This window comes from Selaginella moellendorffii, unplaced genomic scaffold, assembly GCF_000143415.4.
Source record: "Selaginella moellendorffii unplaced genomic scaffold, v1.0 SELMOscaffold_98, whole genome shotgun sequence".
Taxonomy (NCBI): domain Eukaryota; kingdom Viridiplantae; phylum Streptophyta; class Lycopodiopsida; order Selaginellales; family Selaginellaceae; genus Selaginella; species Selaginella moellendorffii.
In genome coordinates, this window is record NW_003314359.1 from 655,345 (window position 1) to 668,137 (window position 12,793).

Sequence of the window (12,793 nt, forward strand, 5' to 3'; positions counted from 1 at the left end):
GAGTACAAGTAGAAAAAACCTTACTCAATCTCCTGTAATATATCACAAAGAACCTCATTTATCATTTATAGAAAAGACATCAGAATATTATATAATCTGAGCAATATCACTTAAAACTCATATAAACTAAATGGGGTACAAAAAGTAGTGTTGGGAACATCCTCTTTAGATGTCAATACCCAAAAGCAAGATTTAACTTCGTGAACCAACAATTTCACCTCAAATGATTTAGAAGATTAGTAGTGTGGGGACAATAGTATATATCCGAATTTGTCACATCATTTAATGAATGATAATTGATGTGAATACTCCCATTACACTTCATTACAAGATGAGTTTCACACACCAAAGATTTCAAAACTTTCAGATAATAGTTTTTTCTAACATCTTTTACACATTTACTTGTAAGATCTTGATCTCCTTAGGTAACAAATTGGATGAGTATCCTTAGTTGGAATAAGATGACACAATACAATTTTAGCCCTATACAACAAGTAAAAGTTGAAAAGATCAATATACTTTGCTTGAGTCGATCAACTCTTGTAGCATAAAGATTGTCTAAGGGATCTAGAAAGGGAATAACAAAACAAGGAGAAAACACAATAAAAAGTAATGGAGAGACAAAAATGATGAAAGTAGAGGTAAAAACAAAAAGACTAGGTGAAATAGAGTGAGAGAAATAAAAAAATATAAAAGAATATGTAATAAAGGGTAGAAGTTTTAAAGTTATCTTTGGCATGATTGTCTTGCAACTAATTTATACCAAAAATGAGGTTAAAAGTTTGACTTAGCACCACTTGCAATGTTTAGAACTCAAACTCAAAATCACCCACACACATAATTAAGTTCATTTTATCTTGCTCATATGCATATATATGGTCATTGCTATTATGAATGTGCATGAATATAGATGAGAATGTGTTGCAATAACTTGAGTAATAGAAGATAGATTAAAACCTGTATCAACTAACATAGAGAGGATAATAGAGCACCTTTTATTATAAAATTGAGTTTGAAAGTAAATATTAAATGAACTAGTACTGAGTGAACCCTTTGATGGTATTTCCCAAAGAAAGATAAAAACTTATTTATATAAGTCCACTACTCACATAACTTACTATTTTTTAGAAGAATCTTAATGTCAAGACATTCCATTATAACAACATCAATAAGATATTGGTGATGCCAAAGTCTCTACCCAAGAAATAAAGTATGCTAATTCAAAAAACATTGACAATGTTGATAAGTGTGACTAACTTCATTATACCTAACAACAAATATCATGACTACAACCATGTTTTAGTCTTTATTCTGAAATATTGACCTCTATTAGAATAGGACCATCTTCCATAGAAAGTAGAGCTAAAGCATATGCATCTATAAATGGGAGAGGCAATATCTCATAGCATTATGTCAATCAAAAAACATCATCAAGGGTGGCTAGGATAAATGATTACACAAGTCCCACAAAATTTTAATGAAGTGTTAAGATCTTAGATATATAAAATTTTAAGCATTATAAATAATAAATAGATAATTAAATTTATTTATATTTTTAGATGTTATTTTTACAAAAATTGACTAATTTTTAATTTTATAAGACATAAATGTTTAAAAATCACAAATAAAATAGAAATTACTAACTAATTGCTAACTATAGTTATTTATTTGTGAAATTAAAGAATAAACTTCTATATTACAATCATCTTACAAACTAGAAAAGGTTAGTAAAATACAGATGATTTATTAAAATATATACTTATGGACCATCCAATTTTATTCATTTGTGAATATAATACTAAATTACCATTATTCTGTATATAATATATTATATTTTTTTCTCAGTAAGTGTTTGCCATAACTTATTATTTCCTGAATATAAAACTAAGTGAATGCAAAAAAAAAAAAATTTTTGAATTTGCAAATAACAAAAAACTATTTGCTAACAACATATGATGAGGCTTATTCTTAGAACCACTATATAACATACTTTTAAATATATTACAATCCTCAAGGAACTGTAAGGCTTGAATATATTAACTATCTTGGCTATAATAAATTTGATATGTTTTACTGGTTATTATTGCATAATTAACAGCATTATTTATCATTTTAAAGATGTTACATATTAATAAATTTTTGAAACCACTATAGGTTGTATGCCCACTAATTAATTTATTTATATTTCAATTTTAAGATTTTCTTTTAAACCATGATAGCTTTATAAGGACTTCTCCTATAGATAAAGGTATTGTAATTGCATTTGACCAAGTTTCTAGATATTTGTGTTTCCAATTTATATTTGCAATCATAGAACTGATAGCATTTAGAATTTTTTGCATATCAAGTTGATTTGTGCTTTCTTCATATCCAAATTCAAGTGATGTATTTTCAATTTTACAATTAATTGCTAAAAGGACAAGTACTAAAGACATTTAGATGGTACTTTGCCATTTCACAATATTAATATACAAAGTTAAATTGTATTTTATCATATAAAAAATTAAGCAATGCTAATATTTTTCTTTGGATTGTTTGTTTTAGGAGATCTGTAATTTCTTCAGAGTCTTCCAAATTTTACATATTGAATAACATGAAATGGGTTCTAAATCTTCTACCTCAATTTTCTGCTGGAAGGCACGCATGATGGACAAACAAGCTAGAACAATGTACGAAGATTTCTTGCCTCTCAAGAACAGCACCACTACTTCTCTCGTACTCCATCAGAAGGTATTGAAAATTAGCAATTTCAAAAGAGCAAATACTAACCCAGATCCAATTGCCATTGAACATGGGATGGATAAGCTTGGCTAGAGCCTAGAAAAAGAGAGGAATGGAGCAACATCAGCATGCAATCCATGCTCCAGCTAATGCTCCGTTGAGGGAAACTTGAGCCTCCATGCAAGAGTCCTGTAAAGGATGATAGCGATACTATCGATATTGTTGGTTCTATTCGCTCCAGGCCATGTCCACTCCAAGTGTATAGCGGGCGAGCTGTGCTGGCCAGACGCACAGACCCGGGCATCCTTCAATCGCTCCGTGGGAGGGAGAATGATCAGCGTGGCCCCTTCAGCATCGCCATGCCATGATCCAAACTATGACGAGCGAGCCTGCAACGCCGTGAGGAGCGGCTGGAACAGTCCCTTCTGGAGGACCGATCAACCGGGTACGCTGCAATCGTTTGGGGAGCAGCGCTGCCTGATCTCTTCCAACAGGACCGCCGCTTGCGGTCGCGGTCTACGCGGTCAACGTTACTCGGGCGACCCACGAGGCCGTCAAGTTTGCGTCCCGGTACGACATCGCGAAACACGGGGCATGACTTCCTCGGGCGGAGCACGGCGGTGGGAGCTCTCAGCATTAGCTTGGGTGGCAATCGAATGTATGGGATGTGAGGGAGTGTCTCAGATGCTCGGCACTGCATCTGGCATCCCTCATAACGGGCAGCCAGATGCGCTTTGTCCACACGCTGCTTCCTGGACAACGATGGTTAAAGCTTGTGTCGAAAGCTGGCCAGTAAGACAGACCTGTGTTGGCGATTCGACTTGGAAGGCACACGGGTTGACGAGATATCGCTCGCAGCCATTGTGGAAGCCTGTGGCAGCCAAAGAGCTCTTGCCGAAGGAAAGTTGATCGGATCACAGCAGCAACTCTGAAGAAGTCTATGAAGTCGTTCTGTGGGCTTCGATGATCTCGGCCGTCGCTCAAAACAACCTCAGCTCCAGCCCTCTTCAACTCTTCCACCGGATGCTGCTCGAAGGCATCCAGCTGGACATCGTCGCCTACACTACGGTTCTCGGTCCTTGTGGAGTAGTGCAGACCAGAGCCGAAGGCAAAGTCACCCACTCGAGCATTACTGACGCTGGTTTGGATACCGGGGCCGCCATAGCCAGTTCTCTCATCACCATGTTACTCCCAAGTGAAGGTGCGTAGACGAAATAGAGCACGTTTTTAACAAGGTCGTACTGCGGTGATCTCGGCTTACGCTCACAATGGTTACGGCCGACTTGCTCTTCACAGCTTCGCTAGCCCGATCACGTACCGTGCCTCCGTCCCCGACATTACACTCGGTAAACTTCTTCATGACGAGATTTCCTGTTCCAGCTTGGACCACCACCTTCAGCTTCAGAATGTTCTCATAAGTCTCTACTCCAAGTGTGGCTGCGTGGATCGAGTCAAGACCATCTTTGAAAGGTTTCCAACCGTCGGTGTCATCCCAGGCTCTGCGATGCTGCAAGCTTATGCTGAGAACGAGCCCGGCCACCAGACACTGAGCTTCTTCAGGCTCATGGTGGTCCAAGGTGTTCATCCTGAGAACGTCATCTTCCCCAGCGTTCTCTAGGCTTGCAGCCATGCGGGCCTTGTCGATGTTGGTTGTGGATACTTTCGATGAAGCAAACTACGAAGTTAAAGAGACTGGGTCGATCTGTTTGCCCGGTCTGGAAAGCTGGAGGAAGCAGAGGAACTGATTGGCAGCATACCCTTGGAGCCCGAAAACTTAACATGGCTGGGTCTGTTAGCTGGTTGCAAAAGCTAGGACATGTTGAGCGGGTACCGGAGCAGCATCACGAGCCCTCGAGCTCAATCCAACAAAAACCTCCGGTCCGGATGTCTTGTTGTCCGGTTGGAGACTGTAAACACTAATGATTTTTGAAAAAAGAATAGTTAGCTGAGCACTTTGTGCTCCTCAGGTCGACAAAATTGGGTTACCTGCACAAAGAAAAACAATGTCAGCTACTGATACCAATGAAAGCTCCAACTTACATACTCGCGACGATAAAAGTCTTTTGTATCTGCATAAAAACCGAGTCAAACTCTAAAACTTAATAAGCTTTTCAAATCTCACCAGAGCTCGATGCCATTGAAACGAAATATGACCAGTTGCATCTTCATATTCTACGCCAACCGGCCTTGATCAATAATGGCGGTGAGCTGCTTACGCTCATAAAAGTTTCCAGCTTCGTGTAGCTCGGACAAGAGTGATTTTCCAGGGTTCCTCCTAGAAAACGCATCCGATTCCTGTTCCAGCAACTGTCTCGCTTCTCGTACGCCTTCATTCTGGTAGTGCCCCAAGATCAGCGCCTTGTAAGTCTCCATATCCGGAACGCACTTTGAGAGCTTCATAAAATTGAATAAGTGCCTGGCACCCTCTAGCTTCTTTGTGCTGCACAAAGCCCGTATGAGTTGAGTGTATGTGAAGACGTTGGGCTCAATGCCAGTCTCGACCATGACTTGAAAGAGCCGGCAAGCCTCCTCCTCTTGACCAGCAGAACACAGTGCAAAGAGCAGAGTGTTGTAGGAAATAACGTCCGGATAGCAGCCAGCTTCCACCATTATTTCCAGCAGCCTACAAGCATCGTCTAGCCTTGCTGAGCGGCAAAAAGCATAGAGAAAGATCGTGTACACGACCGCGTCCGGCTTGACGCCCCGCTCCTCCATGGCTTTCACTACTACAAAGCCTTCGTCGGTCATTCCCATGGCGCACAATGCATCTATGACGATGCTGTACATAACCACGTCTGGTTTGCAACCATCCCCCCCTAGAAGTTGCTCTGACCCTCTACTCCCGTTGGTCAAATCCTCCAGAAGCTGACACGCTGCCTCAACTTTCCCAGTCTTGCACAGGCACTTCATAAGCCTGCTGTATAGCAAATTGGTTGCGGGGCATTTCCTCTCCTGAGCGAGTTCTAAGACTCTAAGAGCTGATTCCCAGTCCTCCATGTTGCAAAGTGGATCAACTATACTGAAGTACGTGACTTCGTCTGGCTCGCAACCTGCTTCGATCGAAACCTTGAGAACTACCAATGCCTCGTCGAACTTCGAAGTCTTGCACAGCCCGCCGATGATGCAATCGAAGACGACGGCATCAGGAGCGTATCCTGCTTCCTTCATACGGCCAAGGAGTACCACGGCGTTCTTGAAGTTCCCCAGCTTGCAAAACCCGTTGATGACCCGCGTGTATATAAACTTGTCCGGTTTGCAGTCGCTCTCCTCCATTGTCTTCAAAACCTTTTCAGCCTGCTCCACCATGCCAAGCTTGGAGATGCATTCGATCATGTTGTTGTAAGTGAAGATATCAGCAGGGACGTTGTTTCCTCGCATAAGCTCGTAGAGCCTCAGAGCTTCGTCAATCCTGTCACCTTTGCACAGCCCTTCGATCAAGCAGTTGTATTCGAACGTGCTCATCGCCACCTTCATCGTCCCGAACAAGGCTATGATCTTCTCAAACGAGAACGGCGAGCCCCCTTCTGGATGATCAAACACTGACAGCTTCCACACAAGGCCACGCTGGAGCAGCTTGCGGATGACAAACGAAGCCTTGGCCAAAGCACCTGTCCTGAACACTCCGCAGATGAGAGAACAGCAAAGAAAATTCCTATCAGCTAGAGTTACCGAGGAAGAGGCTGCCGTGTCTTCCAGCAAGCCTATTGCAGTGTCTTCCTTCCCAGCTTTGCAAAGGCTATCCACCACCATGCTCAAAGCCATCGCGTTTACTTGCAAGCCCTTGCTGCTCATCCACTTGAGAAACCTCACGGCCTTGTCCACTGCGAGTGCCTTGCAAAAAATCCGGACGAGCGCGTCGGCGGTGGAGTCACTGAAAGTGAAGTTCTTGGCCATCAAATCCTCCACCATTCGAAAGACGTCCTGGAACCTTTGGAGCTTTGCCAGTGCTCCAAAGATGACATTGTAGATGTGAGCTGGGAACTCCTGGCCTTGATCCCGCAACTCGTTGAAAATCGCCTGTGCTCTATCCACCATGGCGCCATTGGCATAGCACACCACCAAATCCAGCGCTGCCTCCGGCTCTAAGCTGCACCCTTGATCCATCATCTCGCCAAGAACCGAGTCGATGTCACTTAGACGCTTGGCAGCCGCCAGATTTCTCACCACCTGGTTATAGATCCTCGAGTCATGCTTGTAGGAGGATCGATTTTGCTTCCCTGCCCAGCGATAAAAGAACAATGCCGTGCCTGGATCGTTCCTGAGCCCCTTAACCATCTCAAGGACGAAATCCGGGGTGAGACGATCGCCGATGACGCGCGCCAGCGCGTCTTGATCCTCGGATTTGGCGCATTGCCGGAGCTGGGAGATCTGCGCGGCCGCATTGGCGTACCTGGCGTGAGAATCCCTGTTCTTGAATGAGAACGAGGCCTGGTGGAACATCCGCTGCTTGAAATCTGGCGCCTCCGCCAGCTCCGCCGAGAGGGATTGCGATTGCGCCGAGCCGGCGATGCTCCGCCACTGGAGGAAGAAGACGTGCATCGGCGACGCGACCAGCGGCTCCACAATCTCGATCAGGAAATGCATGAAATTCTTGAACACCGCAATGTCGTCCATGGATCTAGCCGCGGCAGTCCTTGCGATGTGGAGAGCCATCAATGGCTCGCTGGCAGCCTCCTCCCTCAGGGAACATAGGTGCTCTTGCCGGGAGCGGGACAAAGAACACCAAGCGCCCTAAACCCTAATGCGAGAAATACCAAACTAACGAAATGTCGTGTCTTTACTTTATTAACGTCTCGTTTGTTATACAAACTATCTGCGATCGTAGTATCTGGAGCACAGCAACTAAAACTTTAGCACAGGAGAGATGGAGGAAAAGAATTTTTTGTTTGTGGACTTGCCTTGATGGTGATCGACTCCTACTGCGACTCCGGCTGCTACTGCGGCTTCGGCTTCTAAATCTTCGCGTCTCTGCGAGTTTTTCCTGTCTTTGCCTCTCTTGCTCTCGCTTCTTTAGCATCTCCGAGACAGTGTCTTTCTTAACTGCGGAAAACGGTTCACAATTGTATGGACGGAAGAATAGAAAAGCTTACTTTGTTTGTTGAGTTGCTTGCTCATTATTCTCTTTAGCCGCTCTTGTGGAGTTTCCTTCTTCTCTGCTTGCTGAGCCTTTGGAGCAGCTGGAGGTTTACTGAGCTTTGCAATAGCAGATGATGTACTGGAAGAGAACCACCGAGAAAGAAAAGCATTAGAAGGAACAAACACACACCTTACCTGCTCAAAGGCGTCACTTTGTGGTCTTTTCTGTAGCCCTTCTCCGCGTCTGCAATCAGAGAACCCCCGACTGATGCCGCTGGATCACCGTGCAAGGCTTCCAGTATTCGACCGGGAGCAGGCCTATTAGCAGGAAAAAGTAATGTTAGTAAAGAATAGAGAAAGTCCGTCTCTAATGCAAAACTACCAGCTTTCATACAATCAATCGCAAGCAGAAAATGCAAGGAGGAAAGAGAAAGTAAAACTCGAAAGTGGTAAGCCCTCTACCCCAAGAGCTGCCTTGGGGGCCAGGATAGAACTGCAGCATTGCAAGGACACAGGGCCAGTGCTCCGACCGACTACTAGTGTCAACTTGGCATGGAGGAGGCGATGGCGGTGGAGAGTATCCTCTGCTACGTCCCTTGTCATCCGCTTCGTTGTCACCTCCAAACTCCGTTATGTACTCAATCTTCCCCACGCGCGAAGAGTCGGACTTGCGGGCTCTATCGGAGTATCCATGCCGCCTTGACCGAGGAGAACGAGACCGAGACCTCGATCTGTAACAAATAAATGTCAGAAGCGAGTAAAGTGAGTCACCAGAATGGCTCACCTTCTCGAGCGCTTTCTGTAAGAGTACGAGTCGCTCTCTCTGCAAAAGGAAAGCGTGAAAACTTGAACCAAGTTTCAGATAATCACCTATAAGGATCGCTAGAGATAAACCGACGTGCAGCATCTCTTTCGTACTGTGAAGCTTTCCGCCTCTCTTTCCTGCTAAGCTTCTTCAAAAACAAGCAATTCCTTTAAGAACTTCGCAATCGTAAAATACTCTTACCATAGCCGTGTCACCCTTTGCAGCTTCTTTCTGCCGACGTTCTGCCGCTTTAACTTTCTTATCCATGTGTGTAAGCCAGCCGAACCGCTGCACACCGTGGTCTCTACCGATGCAGTCAGTTTCTTCGTCCTCACTATCACCGCTGCTGCTTTCCAAATCGCCCTCTTCATCTTCGACAGCATCTTCATCGTCACTAGCACGGGCTCCTCCATCGTATGAGTATCCAACTTGTGCGTAAACACCCTGTCCAGCACGCTCCCTGGAAAAAAAGAGAGACAATGAAAGAAAAAGAACAGGAACAAAACTTACAAACCTGTCCAATGTAGAGGAGCCAGTCTTCGTTTCGTCTTCGTGATCAACATCCAGCAGCCCTTGCTCATCACTGACTGGAATACACACCCCCAGAGTGCATGAGCGCTTGATCATCGAAGTTTTTTGGAAGCTCTAACAGTCGTTACGCAGAAGAAGCAATTCGAGTAAGGACAGAAATACCGACATCCTCGACGACGACGCTTGATAAGGTCCCGATACCGCTCAAAGTTAACCAGCTCCTCGAGCTCTTCCTCCTCTTCGGTCTTCTCGTGCCGCCTCGACTTATCGCTCTCCCGGATGAAATCCAGGAGTGCCCTCCCATCAAATCTACACATCCCGCCATGAGAATCACACAAAGATCTGAGCTATAATCTCACCTATCAATCAGATTATCCTTCTTGCCGTTCCACGGGATCCTGTCCACGAGAAATTTCCATCAATCCAGACCAAAAATGAGAGAAAAAGATCTCACAGGCCGTGCTGATCCTGCGTCGCCTGGTACATCGCCTGATCGACGTACATCCGGCATCGCGTTCCCGTGATCCTGAGCTGTTGCTGCGGATCGCCCCGGCGCTTTGCGAAGAACACCGCCCGCCGCTCCGCGCGCTTGCGGGCAGCGTCCATGATATCATGGACTTTCTTCTCGGATCGCCGAGCTTCGTGCCACATCCTGGCTCGATCAAGAGAGGAAGACTCACAAACCCTAGCACTGGGGAGAAAAACGGACGGCTGTGATCTGACCACTTGGCAGCATTGCTAGTGCATGTTTAGGGCAGCTATGATTCTAGCGAGGTTTCCAAAAATCTACGAAGGGGTCCGCGAGGGATTTTGGAGGAGCGACCGTCATGCCTATGGATCCGGAGAGCTGTGGAGCAGCCAGATTTGCCCACATTGGAGCAGCAAGCGAGATCTATGTTCCGAATTCTTATCGCGCCGCCAGTGAAGATTTTGCTCCAGACGACGGCGGCGCTCCTTGCTCAAAGGTCAGTGCTCGCGTTCTATCAGACAGATCGCCGGGAGGATCTGTCGTTGCAGAGCTTTGCCGAGTCGCCAGCACAGATTCTTCTTCCAGACGCTGCTGCGCAGCTCAAGAAATTGAGGGCTAGTGGAGAGGGAGATGATACTTTGGCCAAGGTTTTTTTTCACAGATTGACTCCGTGCTTTGTTTTCGAGCTCGTCAAGATCTTGAGACGAGATGCCGACACGGCATTCTTCTTTTTCAAGTGGGCTGGAAGGCAACAGCGCTATGAGCATGACTCGAGAACTTACAACCAGATCATCTCGGTTTTGGCATCGGCCGGTCGGATGGAGGATTTGGACTCGGTTTTGAGCGAGATGGTGGATAGAGGATGTAGCGTAGATCTGGAAGCCGCGGCCGATCTAGTGGTGAGCTATGCAAAGTCCGGGATGGTGGATAGAGCTCAGGGGATTCTCAGTGAGCTCAGGAAGAGAGAACTCACACTTCCAGCTCGGATCTATAACTCCGTGTTCAAGGCTTTGGATAGGATGCACAGGTTTCAAGAGGTGTTTGAAATGGTGGAGGAACTGATTGAGCAAGAGAACTTTGTTCCAGAGGACTCCACGGCAGATTTGCTCGTCAGGATTTACTGCAAAGGATTTGCAGTGGACAAAGGAGCTTGGTTTTTAGGCAGGCTGGTCAATGCGGGCGTGCGAGTGAGTGCCAAGACTTTTGTGAAGCTGGCCGAGAGTCTTTGCAAGGCTGGGAAGGAAGACATTGCAGTGAAGCTCTTCGACAGGATGGGGGCTGTTTTTGCCGATGGTAACTTTCTTTGCTGCTCGATAGTTTGCGGGGTCGTCAGGACGGGCCAGTTCTCTAGAGCTTCTCAGGTTGTTCGCGAACTGGCTCAAAGAGGCTTGAGCATCTGTTACTCGCCAGAGATTTCGTTTCCAGAGGCAGCCCGAGGATTCTCTGTCAGTGATTACTTCGAGCTCTTCCAAGCGATGAATCTCCGTCCCAGCACCTTCGAGTACAACAGCTTTCTCCAGGGGTTTTGTAGAGCCTCGGAGATGGAAGAGGTGCTAAAGGTGTTCGTGCTCATGCGAGAGAATGGAGCTCCAGAGGATATACATACATACCACTGCGTCGTGGACGCCATTACAAGTTTTGGAAGAATCGACCACGCCACCGCAGTTTTAGAGGCAATGGAGCAGAGCGACTGCTGCAAGCCGGATACTGTCACTTACACCCGAATGATCGACGGCTTTTGCAGAAGAGGTGAGCTGGACAAGGCGTTGGTGATCTACAGTCGGATGAAAAACTCTGAAAGCTCTCCGGACGTTGTCACTTTCGGGTGCTTGATCAACGGGTTTTGCAAAGCTCTCAAGTTCGACGAAGCAATTATCATCCTCAAGGCCTCACTTGACGCTGGTTTGGAGCCAGATGAGATAACTTACTCAAGTATCATCGATCCGCTATGCAACTTAGAGCTCTGGGATATCGCGCTCGTGGTTTTCGAGCTAGCAAGACAGAGAAACTGTCCGGGAAGCATTTATCTCTACAGTAGGCTGATGAATTGCCTGTGCAAGGCTGGGAAGATTGAAGAGGCTGTGCTCCTACTCGAAGATATGAGCCATGGACGGAAGCATTCCGGCCAAGCTTTAGGTGGGGAAGTTTGCAAGCCGACATTGGTGATTTACAACAACGTCATCGATGCCTTCTGTCAAGAGAACAGGATTGAAGAGGCGCTCCAAATGGCGAAAGCTATGGAAGAACAAGGTATAGGGGCGGATGTAGTGACTTACACAAGTTTCCTCCGTGCATTGTGCAAGGTTGGAATGGTAGACGAAGCTTGTAAGCTGCTCGAGATGATGGCGACGAGTGGCAGCTCCTTTCCAGACGTGATCGCTTGCAATGCTCTAGTGGGGGCGTTTTGCTCGGCTGCTCGAGTTGAAGAGGCTTGTAATCTATTGCGAGCCATGCTGGAGCACGGGATTGAGCCAGATGATCTCACGTATACGCAAGTCATTGGAGCTCTGTGTGCGAGCAAGAGGATGGAGGCTGCAATGCTCCTGTTTGAGTACATGAAGGTGGCGAATCACACACCAAAACTAACTACTTATAAAGAGCTCATGCTTGGGCTCTATGTGAATGGAAGCCTGCAAGATGCGAGGAAGTTTTTGGAGCACGAGGCAAAGACATTTTCTCTTGTAAATCCTGGAAAGTCTCTAGTCTCGGAGCTTCATAAAATTTTGAATGTTAACCAACAGAGGCAACTTAGCTTTATTGTGTCTTAAATATAAAAACGTGCTAATAATATTAGCGTTATGGAATTTTATAACTACTCATTTATGCATATACATTGGTTTTTGGGCTATTCCAATGCACATTTCTTTATTTTTTTCCACTTCATTTCCATATTCCATGCACTCAATGTAATAGTGTTTATTCTTAAATAAATTTATTGATCAATTGGAAGTTTAAAATTAATCTTTTTATTAGATGGTAGAATAAATAATTTGTTACATGCTGCATGTAATAACACTTGGTTTGCTTAATAATAGTTTTATTTTTACTTATTAATCCAATTGATTAAATAAAAGTTTATAATTATAAACATGTTTATAATTTATAAACACAAGATTAATCTTATTACATATCAACCATTTGATGATAGCATAAAAAATGATATACTAGAAAGTGTTTAAACAAGTTTATAA

General features: G+C 45.1%; 3 protein-coding genes across 7 annotated transcripts; 1 reads left to right on the top strand and 2 right to left on the bottom strand.

Annotated features, from left to right (window-relative positions):
* Positions 1–2,913: 2,913 nt before the first annotated feature.
* Positions 2,914–7,470, bottom strand: LOC9636399 (pentatricopeptide repeat-containing protein At1g09900). 3 transcript variants are annotated; one of them, XM_024663313.1, is made up of 4 exons: positions 4,844–7,470; positions 4,766–4,790; positions 3,525–4,707; positions 2,914–3,473 (listed from the first exon to the last, which is right to left on the bottom strand). In XM_024663313.1, the coding sequence occupies exon 1, from the start codon at positions 7,372–7,374 to the stop codon at positions 4,894–4,896; it is 2,481 nt and encodes an 826-aa protein (XP_024519081.1). In that variant the 5' UTR covers positions 7,375–7,470; the 3' UTR covers positions 2,914–3,473; positions 3,525–4,707; positions 4,766–4,790; positions 4,844–4,893. The 3 variants fall into 3 exon arrangements, with proteins under 3 accessions (XP_024519081.1, XP_024519080.1, XP_024519079.1); XM_024663312.1 differs by having other exon boundaries at positions 2,914–3,466; positions 4,762–4,790; XM_024663311.1 differs by having other exon boundaries at positions 4,762–4,790.
* Positions 7,471–7,472: 2 nt separating this feature from the next.
* On the bottom strand, positions 7,473–9,823 carry LOC9637131 (CLK4-associating serine/arginine rich protein). Of its 3 annotated transcripts, none has more exons than XR_002990822.1 (12): positions 9,588–9,823; positions 9,493–9,531; positions 9,300–9,442; positions 9,117–9,189; positions 8,804–9,062; positions 8,668–8,750; positions 8,582–8,620; positions 8,260–8,528; positions 7,993–8,115; positions 7,812–7,936; positions 7,620–7,761; positions 7,473–7,549 (listed from the first exon to the last, which is right to left on the bottom strand). XR_002990822.1 is itself a non-coding variant. In XM_024663315.1 (12 exons), the coding sequence occupies exons 1-12, from the start codon at positions 9,782–9,784 to the stop codon at positions 7,531–7,533; spliced, it is 1,440 nt and encodes a 479-aa protein (XP_024519083.1). In that variant the 5' UTR covers positions 9,785–9,823; the 3' UTR covers positions 7,481–7,530. The 3 variants fall into 3 exon arrangements, 2 of the variants coding, with proteins under 2 accessions (XP_024519083.1, XP_024519082.1); XM_024663315.1 differs by having other exon boundaries at positions 7,481–7,549; positions 8,328–8,528; positions 8,668–8,747; XM_024663314.1 differs by having other exon boundaries at positions 7,481–7,549; positions 8,328–8,528.
* A 204-nt stretch (positions 9,824–10,027) lies between these two features.
* On the top strand, positions 10,028–12,370 carry LOC9637132 (pentatricopeptide repeat-containing protein At3g22470, mitochondrial). The gene has a single exon (XM_024663310.1). It carries the CDS (start codon positions 10,028–10,030, stop codon positions 12,368–12,370), a length of 2,343 nt encoding a protein of 780 aa, XP_024519078.1.
* The last annotated feature ends 423 nt before the right edge of the window (positions 12,371–12,793 follow it).

What these genes read in the sequence shown, in the direction of transcription:
- LOC9637131 (XM_024663314.1), bottom strand. Translation starts at nt 9,784, where the DNA reads ATGTGGCACGAAGCTCGGCGATCCGAGAAGAAAGTCCATGATATCATG. An exon ending in GGCTCCTCTACATTGGACAG is followed by an intron (nt 9,063 to 9,116) that starts GTTTGTAAGTTT and finishes CTTTTTTTCCAG; the next exon opens with GGAGCGTGCTGGACAGGGTG. An exon ending in CAAGCAACTCAACAAACAAA is followed by an intron (nt 7,762 to 7,811) that starts GTAAGCTTTTCT and finishes CGTTTTCCGCAG; the next exon opens with TTAAGAAAGACACTGTCTCG.
- LOC9636399 (XM_024663313.1), bottom strand. Translation starts at nt 7,374, where the DNA reads ATGGCTCTCCACATCGCAAGGACTGCCGCGGCTAGATCCATGGACGAC.
- LOC9637132 (XM_024663310.1), top strand. Translation starts at nt 10,028, where the DNA reads ATGTTCCGAATTCTTATCGCGCCGCCAGTGAAGATTTTGCTCCAGACG.